Source organism: Embiotoca jacksoni, unplaced genomic scaffold (genome assembly GCF_022577435.1).
Source record: "Embiotoca jacksoni isolate LCO1_2020_lvr unplaced genomic scaffold, fEmbJac1.0.p SCAF_2, whole genome shotgun sequence".
Taxonomy (NCBI): domain Eukaryota; kingdom Metazoa; phylum Chordata; class Actinopteri; family Embiotocidae; genus Embiotoca; species Embiotoca jacksoni.
Window position 1 is genome coordinate 1,224,143 of NW_027185340.1, and position 17,628 is coordinate 1,241,770.

The following is a 17,628-nucleotide window of genomic DNA, read 5'->3' on the forward strand; positions in this document are numbered from 1 at the left end:
AAGCAGGTGAAATCATGATATTTCTAAACGCACAGAACCACTTGCAAAGAAGCAAAGACATCCGCAGTGATGGAACGTTTGGGCTTCTTCTGATGCTAATGATGAGATGAGCTCTTGATTTTCAAACTGATGGACTCTCTTCTTTTTTTCCTCAGCGGCGTGCCTCCTCAGCATCGGGCCCGAGGAGCTCCAGGAGGCTCTGACCTCTCAGTGTGTGGTCACCAGGGGCGAGACCATCATCCGCACCAACACCGTGGACAAAGCCGCCGACGTCCGAGACGCCATGTCCAAGGCTTTGTACGGACGCCTCTTCAGCTGGATAGTCAACCGCATCAACTCGCTGCTGCAGCCTGACATGAATATCTGGTGAGTGTGTGCTCGTGATGAGCATCCGTGTGGACGTCCGCTTCACTTCTCTCTCTTCGTCTTGTCTCGGATGATCACGCAGAGTTTCTGCAAAGCTCTGATGACCTTTATGGAAGTCTGTGGAGGTAGATGCAAACATGCAGAGGAGAATATCAATGGGCAAGCACAAGACAAGCAAAAGGAGAGCAAAGAAAAGTTTTAATAAATTTTTTATACGGAGTTGCGTGCAGAGAAAATAATGTTCAGATGATTAAAAAGACTTCAGAGAGACTGCAAAGAGGCTTTTCATTGATCCAAAAGAATTCCTTCATAAATATGAGCGTTGACTGTCAAGGAGTCGTCTCTTAGAGATGAACGAAAGCCGGAGTTCCTGTCTGTATTCCACTCATCTTTGCTGTTTCCTTATTGCCATTAATAACGTGGTAGCACAGGCTAAAGGTGACCTCTACATGCAGTGGGTAATGACTGATCATGAAAGCAGCTCCCAGCTCTGAATATACAATGCAGGATGTTAAGTCTTCGTGCTGTGTTGTCGAGTGTGTATTGTTTGTGCAGATATTGGAAATGACTTGAGGTTAAATCAATAGTGACTGAAATAAAAACCACTTAAGAAGCTCTGACTGTTGGAGAGCTGATGTTTATCAGCCGTCCAGCCCAGACTCTGTATTTGGGTTGAACTTGGATTATCATTAAAGTTTTATCAATTAATACGGCTGCTTGGGATTTGCTTGTTCCGTTACATAGAAGAATAAGTTTGTTTGTCCCCCTTTTTTCCTTTTGAAGTGCCGCAGAGAGCAGCATGAATGTGGGAATCCTGGACATCTTTGGATTTGAAAACTTCAAGAAGAACTCATTTGAACAATTGTGCATTAACATCGCAAACGAGCAGATCCAGTTTTATTTCAACCAGCACATATTTGCTCTCGAACAGGTGAGTTTCTTTTTTTTTTATAGTGGAAGAGATTATTAATAATCTTCCACTAATACGCCACGCTGAAGAATATATGTAATGTGTTTGGGGTGAAAGCATCAACAAAACAAATTCCCTTTAAAAGACGGGGCTGAGATGCTCTCAACATGATCATTGTGCTTGTAGTCAGGCTGTGATAAGTAAAGGATTGTTGATACTGTTGTGCACCATCAAATTACTCTCTTAATTGATTTAATGAAGCTGTTTACCCTGAAGTGTGTGAAGTCTTTATTTTTTTCTTTATGGAAATGAATAGACATTAATCAAGGACCATTTTGGCATAATGGATTTTAGTTTGCATTAACTTTACAGCACTCTTTTTAAAAGGAATTACAAGACAATAACATTTTATTAGAAGTAACCTCAGTCTGCTTTACTTTAAAATGCATTCCTTACCTAATGCGTAGAAGAACACGCTAGAAAATACAAACTAGATCATTTATTGAGGCCATATTTTACGCACTGGTAATAACCTCCTCTCCCTCATTTACATTTACATGTTTAGCACTCTTCAGGACAAGAACTGATATTGGAATCTACGTTTACCTTTTTCACAGTAATTACAGCAGTGATCATTTGAAATAAGGCCTTAAGCTTGTGGAAAAGTTTCTCCCCTGATGTAGGGCTGCTGCTCAGTGGAATAGGGGTTTCTATTTGGTGTGGATGTCTTCAGTGTTGCTGTACACAGAAGCCGATTATTCTGAGTTAATGACTTAAACATGAGGATGGTTTAGATCCATTGGTTCCACTTTATTAGTAAAATATATATTTAAAACTACTTTTTGATCTAAAATTAAATAGATGCAATATTGTGATATGACTCTGGGTTATTTGCACATTGAAATAAATTATGAATAAGTAAGAGGCTCTATTTGTTAATTTGGAGCTGATCTGTTTTATGCATTCAGTAAAAGACTCTATTATGCTGTAAACTTCAGCCACAGACACACACAGCCAGCTGCAACTGTTTGATTTTGTTGATTAGAAACTCTTTTTCCCCATCCATGCACAAATCATATTCAGCCCAGATTGTTTAATTGGGTCATTTAGAGAAACTATTAACTAGATTTTTCTACATTCACTGGCTCTAATTAGATGGAATACCAGAGCGAGGGAGTGGATGCCAGCCTGGTGGAGTACGAGGACAACAGGCCCATCCTGGACATGTTCCTGCAGAAGCCCATGGGTCTGCTGTCCCTGCTGGACGAAGAGAGCCGCTTCCCTCAGGCCACTGAACAGACCCTAGTGGGTAAGACTGGAACTACACCTGCAACATGCACAGACATCAAACATAAAAATCATGAAAAATGAAGGTCAGAGACCAGTCAATGGAGCTGCAGACAGGCACGCAGTAACTTTTAATGTCTTGGTTTTTTTAATCTTTTATCTTGTTTTCAGATAAATTTGAGGACAACTTGCGCTGCAAGTATTTCTGGATACCTAAACGTGTGGAGCTTTGTTTTGGAATTCAGCATTATGCTGGACAGGTATTAAAACAACTCTTCGGATCTGTGCTTCAAACAACCTACCTGCTGGTGTGACGAGCACGTCGATTTAACAGTGTTTTAGCATTAGTTCAGACTTTAAAAACACTTCAGTCAATTTGTTATGGAAAAAAGTTCAACTATTATTACAACTTGCTGTTTAATTACATTATTTGAAAGGCACATCCGTAACTGTATTTCGGTGGTGCAATGATTTTAACCCATATGTTTGAAGGCCAATCACTTTGTATAGATAGTGTGAAGAAATGCATATTTAAATTAAGTTAAATATTTAACATTAGTCTGGGCAATAATTACTTGTCAGGGACAATATGATCATCTAGTAATTAAAATTTTACAAGATTTGTCATTCAAATTTTGGTTTCTTATGTGTGATCTGATTTTGTTGGTGTAATAATTGAATTCAAAGGCCTTTTTAACAGGAGAGTGACAGACTTACCTTGTCATTAAAGAAAAACACAGGTGTTAATAATAACATTGATAAGGACTGTGTTCTGTGTCCCAGTTACCATGACGATGAGACAGAGACAGCACACACACATACCAGGGACTGAAACTGAAGCAGCTGAATTGAACTCGGCCGTCAGTATTTTACACCGTTTATGTGTATTTCTTCTGTCCTACTCGACAGGTAATGTACAACGTGAACGGGGTTTTGGAGAAGAACAGAGACACTCTTCCTGCAGACATCGTCGTGGTGTTGAGAACATCAGAGGACAAACTTTTGCAGCAGCTGTTTTCCAGCCCTTTAACTAAAACAGGTATGATATAATACAGGCTTCACCAAAAAAATATATATATATAACAATTCAGAAAATCTCTGAACAGGACCTTTATTCTGCTATTATAATCACAATGAAAATGGAAAGTTTCCTTTGAGACAAACTATTGTTAACAGTTCCACGACTGTATTACTCAGTGAATTGTGATGCTGTCTACTGCTTCCATAAATGTTCAGGTAAGTGGGTTTCTTAAAGACGCGGCTCCCAGGCATCCACTGGTCCCTTCATTTCAAGCCCATGTGTGCCGTGCTCGTATAAATCTGCAGTCTCCATTATCTCTTGAGAGGCTCAGCTCTCTGCACGGCGCTCTGTTTTTATTTTCACTAAGCTGTCCCTCTTGGTTTCCTACTGCTGAATGCTATCTGCAGATTGTGGGTGCAGTGGGATATTTTTATGATAAGGTTTCTAAATACCCAGGGGATGAAGAAACAGTATTTAGGGAACACAAAAGCAACTCTTCCCACCTCTTCTCTGTTGGCTAAATGAAGGTAGAGTAATATGCTTGTCATTAGCCGTAGCTGAGGCCTCCTGGTCACTTGACTTAGCTGAAATGCTAATAGATGTCTTGAATTATCAGATTCCCACTTCCTACTTTATTTTAGCTAAGCCACATTATGTGATTCACTTCCTTTTTAGGGACCTGTAAATGCCTGCTTTCACTCGCAGTGGCATTAAAAGGGTGCTTCAATTCACAAAAGGCTCCTTAGCTGAGACTTAGAAATCTGTGTGATGTGTCTGTAAACTTCAATTGCAGGTTGTGCACAAGGGAGTCTTCAGTCACTTCCTTTCTGCAATTAACGGCTTCAGAGGAGTACACTCTATAAAAACAAATTCAGCGAACACTTCATTTCAGCGCACAAAGGCACTGAATGGAAACTAAGATGTGCAGTAATGTTTACTGCTGCTGACATAGTGTCAGTGAGGTCTAAAAGCTTCTTTATTTCCTTTTGTTCCACTGCGTTTTTGTCCGTCCTGCCATTCAGACTGGTGGATCAAGTTAATGTGAGGCTTTATCAGAGAAAGAAATTGTCACTGTGTTGTGCATTTTTATCCTAAAAGGCTTTACCAAAGCTCGCAGTAAGTGTATAGATTGTTTGGCATGTTCATTTAGAGGCAGTGTGTCTGCAGTATGCTCACAGTCAACTCGTTTCTTTGGAGTTGGAGGTCCAATTTTCTTATTGCAGTTTGTGATCATCTCATTAGATAAAAGCTAAGAAGCACTCAGCTCGGGCTTATCATTCTGGAAAAGATGGAGCACTGTTTAAAGTGAGATACAGTAATGCATAAGAAAATTATAAATCTATTCTTCAGGGTAAAATTTGTGGGGGGATTTAATTTGCATTTTACTTCACATTATAGATTCACTGTTATCTGTGAAATTACCATTATCTGGGGGATCTGATGAAAATCTGTTTCACACCAGGGTGGTTTCACACTCTGGGTCGTCTCCTCACAGTGTCACCACTAGGGGACACCCTCGTAGACCTGCAGCCTTAAACTGTGACATCCAAACACCATTATTCTACTTCCATCAAACTACACACACGCACACGCGGTGGATGTTAAAGCTTCTGCTGGACCACAAGTCAAACTGCTGTGACACAAAAACTTTCCCTCTGAATCAGATAATATCCCTGTGCTTCATATAGAGTGCATCATTTATGGAATTTTTTTGGAGACTAGATTTTCATGTCACACGATGTAATGGTCTGGAGTATCGATGCAGTTCATGTTTGGAGAGCAGCAGGGAAGCGCGAAGGCCCCAGAAAGTAAAAATCTCCCAGGCGTTGAATAGCGGGGCCACTTGAGCCTTGCAGAATGTGGGTCCTTGAAGCTTGGACATGTGGTGGTGTTTTGTCAGAGGAAATGGGATGTATTTGCATGGACAAATTCCTCAGAGCCAGGGCCTTTCCCAGATCAGGGGGATCACAGTGTTTGAATTGGCTGGGCTCACTAGGGCCTTCCAGGGCCTGGGCAGCCGGCGGTCGCAGTATGGCTCTGTGTGTGTGTGTGTGTGTGTGTGTGTGTGTGTGTGTGTGTGTGTGTGTGTGTGTGTGTGTGTGTGTGTGTGTGTGGCCTCAGGGCTGCCTGGTCCTGCTGATTGTACCACAGCACATGTGCACAGACACACTGCCAGTTCTTTGTCAAAGCACAATGAAAATGAAAAGATGTGCCTCCTACAACTAGTTCACAGATAGTGGAGAGTAAAAGTGTAAAAGTGTACATTTGCTCTATTTGTCTTTTTTCATTTATAAACACCACTTATCTTTCAGGGCTTTAACACTATAAATTATTCCATAGTATCCTGAAAAATAACTGCAATGAGCGAGACCTGCATGGATTTAATTTGCTGCCATTTTGAATTATTAGTAAACAAGCCAGCTTTTGAAAAATTCATGTAATTAAACTTAAGCAGTGGCAAAATTTATGTACGTAATAGTAAGATTTATGATTGTGTGCATCTATGGAGAAGAAGACATTTTCACCGAACGCAGTATTTCTCACATCTTACCACCATCGCCTTGGAAAAGAAATGTTACAGGGCTCAAGATTCTCCCTCAGGTTGTTTGTGTTGATGTCTTTCTGCTCTTGGTACAATCCGTGTTTTCAAAAATATTCCTGAAACCATACAGTGTCAGTGGGTGAAAACTACTGTACTTCAATTTGATATTTGAGGTACTTGTTCTTTATTTGAAAAATAAAATTAATAAAAATGTCCCTCTGAGGGAATAATAAGGTATCTATCTATCTATCTATCTATCTATCTATCTATCTATCTATCTATCTATCTATCTATCTATCTATCTATCTATCTATCTATCTATCTATCTATCTATCTATCTATCTATTTAGATTTGATTCTACTTTCATTTCATAACATTTCACAGGTAAAATCATTGTACTTTTGACTCAACTACATTTAAACAACACTTTTTAGAATCCCTAGTTGCTTTGCAGATTAGTATTTTAGTACAAAATATATACTTAGCTTTTAGGATGCACCACCTTACAACTCTAAATCACTAAATCAGCTTTAACACAATCTCAAGTCTCACATTTGTCAGCGAGAAGATTTCTGGCATGCAGAGTTTCAGTTCATGTTTTACAACTATAGTGACTGAAGCAAACTCATATCACGATATTTTACTGAGTCCAAGACATTCATGTGTCGACCAATTTACGTATTGGTTTTCCATCTTCACATGAAGTCCCAGTTGCAGTTCTCCCATCTTCTGCATCGCCCTCCGTTTCCCTTCATGTTAGGAGATCCTCCTGCGTCGACATGACAGGCTTCTCCCAGCGATGTGACACATCGGACTCTTTGTTCTCTCCCAGTAGAAGCCCTTTTTCATCCCAGTGGGCAGATGCCAGTCTTTCACTAGACTTTCCGCACACTCTCTCTACCCAGAGACACTCGCCAAGTAATACTTTTGTTCAATTTCTGCCCTTATCGTGGTATTGGAGAATGTTTTGAGTCAGCAGTGGGATTTTTGAAGGCCCCACACATCAATAGCAAGAAGCCGGTTCTCCTAAGTCACATGGTACAACATCCTTTGATAAATGCAACACTGTGTTGTGTCACTAAAAGCCAATTACACCATGCTTTTTATGATTGATCTGCTTTGACAGTAGTGGATGGCATTTAAATCAACAGCCCCCGGAGCCATCTCTAGGCATAAACGGTGGTGGTTATGGAGGGTGGCGGGGGGTTATGGGTGCTTTAATCTAATTTGCTTGGTTGCTGAGTTGAGTTTCTAGATCACATGTTTTCAAAAAGAGAGCGGGAGAGTGGCAGAGATATCCAGCAAGCTGCTGCTCACTCAGCTCGGGAAGGCTGCTCTCTCTTACAACTTTGATTGTCCCCCGTGTCGACAGCTCGATCCACAGCTTCTGAAGTACAAGGCGCACACTGGCACTCATAAAAGCGTGTAGGGAGGTGTCATATTGAACGCGGGATTGCTTTTTAATCCCAAGCACATTGACTATTCTTGTCAATAGAACCCCAATACAACTGCCAGCTTGAGCTTTTTTTTTTTCCTACAGGATTCTTGCTGGGCTTAATTTTCAAAGTGAACGCACAGATGCCAAGGAAGGTTTTTTTTTTCTTCTCTTTCTGCAACCCTCCCCCCACACCTCCCCCCACCCCCCACACACCGCTCTGCCTCTCTCTGTGTTTGTCCTGGAAGTCCATGCCAAGAGCAACATGCGTGAAGCAGAAACGACCAGTGGGACGCTCCTCCACCTGTTTCACAAGACTGAAAGACCTGATGGGAAAAATTCCCCTCACCTGCCTCCTCTTTTAATTATCAGGCTTTTATATCAAAAGTTCTTTTCTTTTTCCATTTTATTTTCAGACCACTGACAAAAGTAAGAGCTGTCTCCAGCTGTAACTAAAAACACATGTAGTCTTTTCTTCAACTGAATCCACTTCAAAAGAAAAAATCTTCCTTTTTCTTGTTCGTCCCTGTGTTTGAATAATTATTATACACATCATTAGTCAAGTTCTCCTCTGTATCTAAATTAGAAGGTCTTCTTTCAGGCCGGACATCACAGGTGTTCCCTTGGTTTCATGTCTCGGGAGGCAGAAATCTTTGAGGATACTGACTATTAACCCATGCTCTAATCATCTAGTCAGGAGGGGATATGAAACCCGGCAGAAGAATGAATTAATGCGACCCGCCAAGGAATACGTGAAGAAAGCCGTGAGTGTCCATTTGCAAGGCTTAGGTACAACTGTCATAGTTTCTCTCATCGTGGCGCAGCCCCTTCATCTCCTCTTGATGGTGTCATGGAAGTGAGAGGCGTGAAAGCACAGTGACACTCCACGAGCCCGTTCCACTCGCAGCCGCTAATTCATCATGACAAATGTGCTCAGATGATCTGGCCCAGCAGCACTAATGGGGAGAGGAGAGAGCGCACTTCATTTGCACAAGACCCACTCCAATTAATCCATCCAGCTTTACTCTGGGCTAATTGGAGCAGGGCCCTTCCTGCCTGTGTGCTGGTAATATACCCGACACAGTTTAACAGCCCCTGTTCTCAAAAATCATACTTTTTTTGTGTGTTTTTTTGTGTAGATGTGCCGCAGGGCCGTTTGAGGTTGTAAAATCTGTTCCCAGTATCCTAAACACAAGGCCCTCTCACAAACATGTGTTCATAATGAGCAATTAACTGCTCACATTTCCATCTTATCATATTGTACACTTTCCTTTCTTCTATTTTTAGCTTCTAGTTCTGAACCTGTGGTTACTCTTCCAAACACACTTACAGCAAATATAAAAGGGCATATTTTAAAATGATAGAGTGTCTGGAATTTTGTTTGTTTGCCAAACGCCAAAAAATTTGTTAATAACTGAATAAATGAGCAGATAAATAAATAACATTAACAGATAACTGTCAAATGCTAAAAGCATCATCACTACTAGCTTAAAAGACTCTTTTGAAGTGTGCTCGCATCATATGTTTTGGGTTGTTTTGACTACAGCAGAGTGTGTGTGTGTGTGTGTGTGTGTGTGTGTGTGTGTGTGTGTGTGTGTGTGTGTGTGTGTGTGTGTGTGTGTGTTGTCCCACGAGACCCCCCCCCCCCCCCCCCCCCCCAATTGCTTTTGCTCGCTGTGAAACCTTTGGCACAAATAGGACGTTCTTTGTCTAAAGTTAGAAGGGATCTGGCCGGTAATTAATAATCCATCATAAATTAATTTTGATCTCTCCGGTGTTTGGTCGAAGCCTCTAACAGACATTTGATAGGACAGAGTCCTTTGAGAAAAGGCAGGCGCTGATCCAGTGTTTAAGTTTTTTGGCTCGCTGTCAGACGATGTCCTCAACAACTGACGTGAGTCTTGAAATTATATTGCGGAAGCCGACTGCACATTTGCATTTTAGAAGTTCGGCTGTGTGCGGTGGAAAATCTAGAACAATTGTTGGCCTGTCACTTCAGCTTTATCTTAAAAAACTTACAAAGGTTTTCCTCCTTGCCGTACACGGCTGCTTCGGTAATGCTGCCTCCTGTGTCTGCAGACGTATTTTTCTAAAGGTGTGTGTGGCACATCTGTGCAGCTATTGTTTATTCATGGAGTAAACCCTTTGAAATGTGTTAAGATACTTCCCACTCATTATAAAAATCCTGCCACCCATGGATTAGGACTTTGATGTCACCAATCCTGCTTCAAAGGCTTCTTTCACTGCTATTAATCACAGTTTAGCCTCTGAAGATATAGCCAGAGAAAACATTTGGACATCTTGTGCAGAAACTTTGAAATGTTCAGACTGTCTTGCATATGCTATGTTCATATCCTTTCTGCGGTGTGTGGGGCTGTTGGACTGCTGTGCATGCAGCTGTACTCCTGAGTTCATGGGATTCAGCTCAGATTCTGCTCAGGCTCCTATTGAACTGCCTCTTATGCTGTGCTGCTGTATGAACACTAACATGCAGTTGTTCACTTAGTTTTCCTTTTTTCTTGGATGTTAAAAAAGAACATTACCCCCAACGTGTTTACTGCAACTCGATGTTTGATAGTTCACTCTCAATAATCATTTCCTTTCTGTATCACATACAGAAGTTCAAACCCTCTGCAAGCTTTAAATAAGTTATGATGTCAGTACTTCTTAACGTCTTTTGGCTTTGGTTTTATGTTGAACAGGAAACCTGGCGACGTCCAGGGCTCGGGTCACTGCTGCATCCAGATCTCTGCCACCGCAGCTCAGTTCAGGACGCACCAAGGTGAGACTCAGGCTCCTGTAGCACAATTTATCACGTGCAAGACCATAATGCTTTTTATGTGTTGCTCACAGGCATGGCACCATAAGACACCCAGTAAAAAAACAAAAAACAAAACTGTGCTGTGAAGCATAGCCACATTAATTGAGTACCCTGTTATGTTTTCTGTCTTGCTTGTGGTGATGCAGCATCGCCATCTGGCATTTAGTGTCTTCAGCATAAAACCAGTTTCTCACAGGTTTGACTATTGTTGTTTTGTAGTTAACAGGCAGTAAAGTATTTTACATTTGAAGGTTTATTTTATGTAGCTTTTCCCAAGTCAGCTCAAATGAAGTGCATCAAAATGCTTCAGTAGGAAACTATGATTGTTTATTGTGTCCAATAATGTCAATTAATTATGCTCACACTGAGGTTTTTGTGGAGTTTATTTGAGAGCTTTTTACTGCTGACTTACACAACGACACCAAATATCAGCAGCATCAGTTGCCAAAAAAGTTTCTCAAAAGCTCCGGCTCTCAGCTTTCTTTCTTCTGGACGCATTTGGTAAAACAAATGCGATCTACTTTCTCTGAGATTTAATTTCTTAATAGAACTGAAAATATCAATCAATTGTTGAATTATTTCGTAGAAGGTCTGGATCTAGAAAAAAAATAACATGACATCATTATTCACAGTGGAAAGCCACTTGAAGATGAATTTCAGCTTCTTTACTTCTTGTCTATGCACTTCTCTCTTCCTTTGTTTCCATGTTATTCACCGGCATGTGCTGTACTCAGTCTCCCAAATACCTCTTGAAGGTGAGTCCGAATGTTCCACCTCTAAATCACAAACTTGTTCCAAACTGCAAACAGTCTTTGAAAAAACACATTTCATTGAGATGAACTGAACATCATTGTACTCCTACATTGTAACTTCAAACTCTGCTTCACTAACTTGGAATCGTGTGCAGCCTCACTCCTCTAACATCAATCACAGTCTGGCTTCTTGAAAATGTAAATCATCTCTTTTGAACTATTTTTTCACACAGACACAAGTCTGTGTTATTAATGTAAACAAATCCTCTGCGATGTGTCTTTTAGATTATAGACACAGGCCAACAGTGAGAAAAATAACAGCAGAAAAACAGTTCTACTTTGAAGAACTTCCACTAAGCACCTACTCAGTTATTCTTGAATAAGAAAGGACTTCTTAATAACAACTCGGCGTGACTGATGTAATATGCATACCGTCATGTTCTCAATCAGAGTTGGAGAAAAGTTGACAGAAACTGACACTTGTAAAAAGTTATCAGTACGACCAGATTAAAGTGGCGAGGCGGTTGTTAGAATAGTGGTAGTGAGTCCCAGATAACCGCTCGTACTTCTGTATGATCTGCTTTCAGAATAGCAAAGTGTCAGAGCGTCCCGCTCCTCTGTTCATGTAACGTTTGACGTACCTTTCTTTCTCTCTGTGAGGATGAAATAAAGTCTTAAGATATGCACTTTGCTTCGCAGACTTACCATAAAATATCTATTGCATCATTAATTTTGATGAAGCCATGAACTGCGAAGGCCATTAGAAATCTTATATTGTGTCCTCGTTAATCCGCCGTCATCAGGATGACTGTCTGCTCGGTGACGGCTGCTCTCATTACTCACAATACTCTGCAATTTTCCCATGCCCCACAGCGGTGCAGAATTATTCTCTAGATTGTTAGCTTTAAGTGTTTATGAGGCCGTGTTATACAGACGGCACAGTTAGTACAGCTGTATATTCCCAACCGGCCCATTTAGAGGAAGGAGACCTGCTGTATTATTACCTTTATCTCTTCAGAGCCCACTGACGACGCCATGTTGCCAATAAACAGCATCTCATTTGAATGCGCTGCATCGTGCAGTGATGCTCCCGGGCCGAGTCCGGCCTGCTCTGCAGCGCAGTGTGTTCAGTGTGAGTGTTTGTGTTCAGGTGGACACCATGGAGATGATGCGTCACCCAGAAGAAACCACCAACATGAGGAGACAGACTGTGGCCTCCTATTTCCGCGTAGGTGTTTTTATTTCATGTTGTTAACAACTTGGCAAACATTTTCTCCGGTTAACGAATGCATCGCTTTCTGACATGAAATGAACTGTTCACACTGTTTTGTAGAAAGGCGTGGACGTTCTCTGAACACACGCTCGATGTAAGAACGATTCTTGGGAAGGGTTGTGACTTTTGAGCAGCTTTTTACATTTGGCAGCACACGCAATGAAATTCATGGAATATTTATCTTCTTTGTAGTTCATACAACTTTCATAAACTTCTATCAATAGTACCTGATAACAAGATTTAAAATCGTTCAAGAATTCATGCGGGACCAGAGACAGTTTGAAAGTAACTAAAACTCACAGTGGTGCTCAACCACTGGAAACAACAGAAATCATATTTACCGTGTAAATAATTCCTTTTAGAAATTAATTAATAATAATTCTATTTTATGTCTTTAATATGATAACATGAATAATAAAAACAGCATAATCAAAAAATTTTAGATCAATAATTCCTTCAGTATAAAAGCATCATACTCACTGCTTTTGCTCCTTCTAACAGTAAAAAATTTCACTTACTGATCATAAAATGTTGATGAAATCTGGTTTGCTGTGGTTTCTGTATTAATTTACTGTTAATGAAAGTCACCACATTTCCCAATAACTGCATTAGCCGGTGGTCCTCACTGGGCTGGCTGACAAACACAGTGAAGCTTTTACCTGTTAAAGAGTCAGATATTTTTCTCGGGGGTTGGTTGGGAACAAAATGGAGATAAAAGTGAATGAATATTGTCCAAATGAATGTTTATGTTGCTCTGCACTGTGTCCACTGGGTGTGTAGAGAACAAGTACAACTTTATAAGAAACATGTAGTGTTTACAAATTGTTCTGCAAGTGACAAAAAGTTAACAAATGATGCAGCATTAATCTGCTTTATTCTTACTTTGATCATTTTTTCAATAATCTCATTATTTATATCTGTTATATAAAAACTCTTTCCGATCCCGTTGGGACTAATTAATACCGTCAGTGATGATTCAGGTTGGGCTCCTTTATCAGACAACCAGGAAAAACGTGGATGCTCTTTGAAGTGCAAATGATAACACTTCAACTTCCACCACCGGACATTAATAATAGGACTTCATGTGATAACTGCTCTCTGGTGTTCTTGTCTCGCCTCTGCCCACCGCTGTCTCACTGTGTCTCTGCAGTACTCCCTGATGGACCTGCTGTCTAAGATGGTGGTGGGCCAGCCACATTTTGTGCGCTGCATCAAACCCAATGATGACAGGCAGGCGCTGCGCTTCTTCAAGGAGAGGGTGATGGTGCAGCTGCGCTACACGGGCATCCTGGAGACGGTGAACATCCGCCGCCAAGGCTACTCCCACCGCATCCTGTTTGAGGAGTTTGTCAACAGGTAAGGGTGGTGTCGAGACAGGCCTCCACTCTGCAGTGTGCTGACACAACCCCAGAGATGGCACAGAACAAGTGAGCCATGCTCCCCATCACACAAAAACACTGGTTCTTTAATTAGATAGTGGTACAAGTTGAGCAGAGCAAGAGGCTGACTAATTGGCAGTCATTAGTGATAGTGCAAGACTAAATCCTACAGCTCTTTTAACTGGGTGGATACTGTCTGTAAAATATGGATAAAATTCAAACAGGGAGGAACTGTGATTATAAAGGGTGATGCATTTTAATAGATTTCTTTTACTATTCATAAAGAGTTTGTTCTTAAACTCAGTGACCTGGAAAAGCTCAAATGCAGCCTCCTTGTCCCATTGGTATTACATTAAACACAATTAATACAAGTTTCATCATTAGGGGGGCTTTACGTAAGGGTGTTGTTTTGGTTTTTAAAAATATGGGACAGGATCTGATATCTGTTACTAAGCACTACACTCTCTTGTTCAAATGTCCAACCCCAAATCTAAAAGTATATACCTAAAGAGTCTCAGTCATTTTAAAGAAAAAAAAACACACACACATATTCAGACAAGTCTGTGGGAAAATCTCAGAAAATGTATGTTTGATCAGTGTTCCTTTGAAAAAAATATTCCAGCCACTTCTAATGTGGAGACTTTAAGATGATATGAAATTTAATTAACTCGGGCTTGTGGCCTGTAGGAAGAAAAACTTTGAGATGGCTGGTTAGTTTCACAGCTTAAGGGAAGCTTTAAAAAATATGTGCTTAATTTTGGTGAAACAAAACTTTGAATGACCACATGGTTCTTCCTTGCATGTCCTACTTTTGCTCCCAGTATTAAAGAGTGATTACCAGGAGATCATACATGACCTCGCATGATGGATTTTTTTTGTCGTTGTCTCCGCAGCGCCTGTGCATGAAATGTGGCTGTGTGAACAGGAGACTGTTATTCCATTTTAACCTCACTACTGAATCCATATCATCCCACCTGAGCCAGGCAGAAGTCGTACAGACAGACCCGAATGGCTAAACTGCACCTTTAGTGAAAACTGATTTAAATTTGTGCTCTCATATCAAAGGCTCGTCTGATGTTGCAGTGCTTTGTATTTACCATCAAAGAAATAACAGGTATCAACAGGAATTAGAATGAAAGGCTGTAGACTGAGGCGGGGAGGGGAGTTCAAAGAAGTTTTTCTTCTTGTTGTTCTTCTTCTTTTTGACCAACGCCAGAACACGAGAGATGAACCGGTAGTTCTGGAGCCTTGATGTCCCTGAGCAAACAGTCAGGGCCACTCTGTCCTATGCTGGTATTTTATAAACTATAACAAGGAGATCAGCAGATGGATCCAGACATTGTGAGCAACAAACGGCAGTGAAGCTGATGCGCACTGATAGGCCCGAGCTGATGGCCGTCTTCGGTGGCCGCTGAAATAAGAGACGGTGGTTCATTGAAAAGAGCTCCAACAATGGGCCTCTGTTGAAGACTCATGTCTCAGTCACACTCATTTTTCTGAGCAGCTTATCTTCAAGCCGTGAGGCTCCTAACGATCCCTCGAGTGGTTGTGTGCAATAAGGTGTTAATATCTTTAGTCTGTTCAAGGGTCAACCCGAGACACTGGCTCTGACCTGTCACTGATGCATCGTTGTCTGCAGATACGTTGGTTGAAATGCGCTGATATGAAATGAGCCCCAAAAATCCAGTGTTGTTGTCTTGAACAAGTAATTGGTGAATTACTTGTCAGTTTCTAAGTAGGAGCAACATGTTTGTACTTGTTAAATAATCCACTGGACTTCTAGAATTAAGAAATCTAAACCAAATATACCCAAATTACTTTTGGATTATTGATTATTGTTCATGATTTTCACTACATTAACACAAAATTAGTTTGTGTTAGATGAGAATATCAGTCCCATTCTCACATTCGTCAGAGCTTCAGTTTCAGTTACATGCTTCATGTACAATGTGATTTATTCTCAAAGTCTGTTTCCATTACATTTTGCTTTTACAGACCGTCTCCATTTCTGCTAATCATAAAACATGTGTGCTAAATATCTGGCAACAGTTCTCTTCTATTTTTCTTTTCACCATTTTTTTTTTTACCACAATTTGAAAAAACTTTTAATTTTACTGTATTTTGTTGATTACACAATATCAGCTGCCCACGACCTCTGTTCTTTAAACACTTCAACTACTATAGATTTAATTATTGCTTGTTTTCCTTTTTGTCTCTCAGATATTACTACCTTGCATTTCGGGCTCACCAGATGCCTGAGACCAGCAAAGAGAACGCTGTTGCCATTCTGGAGCGGGCCAAACTCAAGGACTGGGTGCTAGGGAAGACAAAGGTAGCGCGAGCACAGCACTGAAAAGAGGAAATAACCAAGACATGTGCATTTGTAGGGCATCATGAGGTGCATAATGGACCAAAAAAAAGCAGGTTTAGGATGTTCTAAGTAGGATTGAATGTCCTGTCAGGTGTTTCTGAAGTACTACCACGTGGAGCAGCTGAACCTGCTGCTGCGGGAGGTGATTGCTCGGGTGGTGGTGATGCAGGCTTACACTAAAGGCTGGCTGGGGGCCCGACGTTACCGAAAAGAGAAGGAGAAGAGAAGCCGTGGAGCCATCATCATCCAATCAGGTATTTCAGTGGCAATTAAACAGTAAACAAGGAAAGAAATGATTGAAACTTTAGTCGAAACTATACAAATGAAGGATGAGTTCTTTTATCACATGATGATAAAACGGGTGCAAATTTGATGAGAATCTGAGTCGCAGTTTCTTAATGACCTCTAATCTATTATGTGCCTGTGAGTCTTCATAAAAGAGATGAGTTTGATAACCACAGCTTGACCCATGAGGGTTAAGAGCAATGCTTCACAGCAGACAATAAGACCTGAGAGTTCAAAGGGATCCGTCCCTCTGCCACCTGCTTTAGCCGTGTTTTGAAGTGGGATCTTGTGTAGTATGTGCAGTCTATTTTGTTTCACAGAGGTAGGTCAGCAATCTCCTGCACACACACACACACACACACACACACACACACACACACACACACACACACACACACACACACACACACACACACACACACACACACACACACACACACACACACACACACACACACACACACACACACTGTCTCTTTTCTCTTTCTCTAGCCTGGAGGGGCTATGTTGCTCGCCAAAACCTCAAGGAAATAAAAAAGGAGCGGGAAGGGGCCGCTCTTCGCATCCAGTCAGGTAAAGAAATGTTTATATTTTCCTCTGAAGTTCATCATATATTCAACTGAGAACTTCTGGGTTTTCTCATGTAGTCCTGTGTCCGGTGGAAATTCGCGCTATTTCATTGCGAACATTTTCAAAAGGAAAAGGGATAAAGGCCCGGAGACCTTACGTCTTTGTGAAACACCTTTTTGATCTCAATGAGTGGCCTACAAAATAGTAATAATTAATTAATAATGCATACAGAAAAGCTTTTGAAAGTTTGGGCAGCATTTGGTCCCCATGTTTCAGAAGAACAGTGCATACTGAGATCCTTTTTTCCTTTCATCTCTTTCCCAGTAAAGGCAAGAGAGGGGCTTATCCCTTCTGTTTCCTCACGACTTCCTCTCTCAAATTCCTGGCCTATTACACAGCTCTCACATACCAGAAACAAGATGCCTTTTTATACTGTCAACCTTTTCATCTGAAATGTAAATTAATTCTTACTCAGTGTGCCTTGACGAAGATCAAAGTGGGCACATTAACCTTCCCGGCCCCCCACCCCCACCACCCCTCCTTGGAGCCTCTCACTGGAGGACAAGGGAGGGTGCCAAAAGGGGCAGGAGAGAGGAGGGCAGGGGGAGGAGATTT

The 17,628-nt window shown here is 41.1% G+C and overlaps 1 protein-coding gene across 1 annotated transcript in view; it reads left to right on the top strand.

Annotated features, from left to right (window-relative positions):
- myo3b (myosin IIIB) overlaps positions 1 to 17,628 on the top strand; it is a 61,391-nt gene that overhangs the window by 23,289 nt on the left and 20,474 nt on the right. Inside the window, exons 18-29 of the mRNA XM_069155224.1 lie at positions 156 to 366; positions 1,150 to 1,297; positions 2,432 to 2,585; positions 2,735 to 2,823; positions 3,473 to 3,602; positions 10,265 to 10,344; positions 11,118 to 11,138; positions 12,286 to 12,363; positions 13,559 to 13,764; positions 16,008 to 16,119; positions 16,250 to 16,412; positions 16,936 to 17,016. Coding sequence (XP_069011325.1) covers positions 156 to 366; positions 1,150 to 1,297; positions 2,432 to 2,585; positions 2,735 to 2,823; positions 3,473 to 3,602; positions 10,265 to 10,344; positions 11,118 to 11,138; positions 12,286 to 12,363; positions 13,559 to 13,764; positions 16,008 to 16,119; positions 16,250 to 16,412; positions 16,936 to 17,016 — 1,473 coding nt within the window. The remainder of the gene's footprint in view (positions 1 to 155; positions 367 to 1,149; positions 1,298 to 2,431; positions 2,586 to 2,734; positions 2,824 to 3,472; positions 3,603 to 10,264; positions 10,345 to 11,117; positions 11,139 to 12,285; positions 12,364 to 13,558; positions 13,765 to 16,007; positions 16,120 to 16,249; positions 16,413 to 16,935; positions 17,017 to 17,628) is intronic.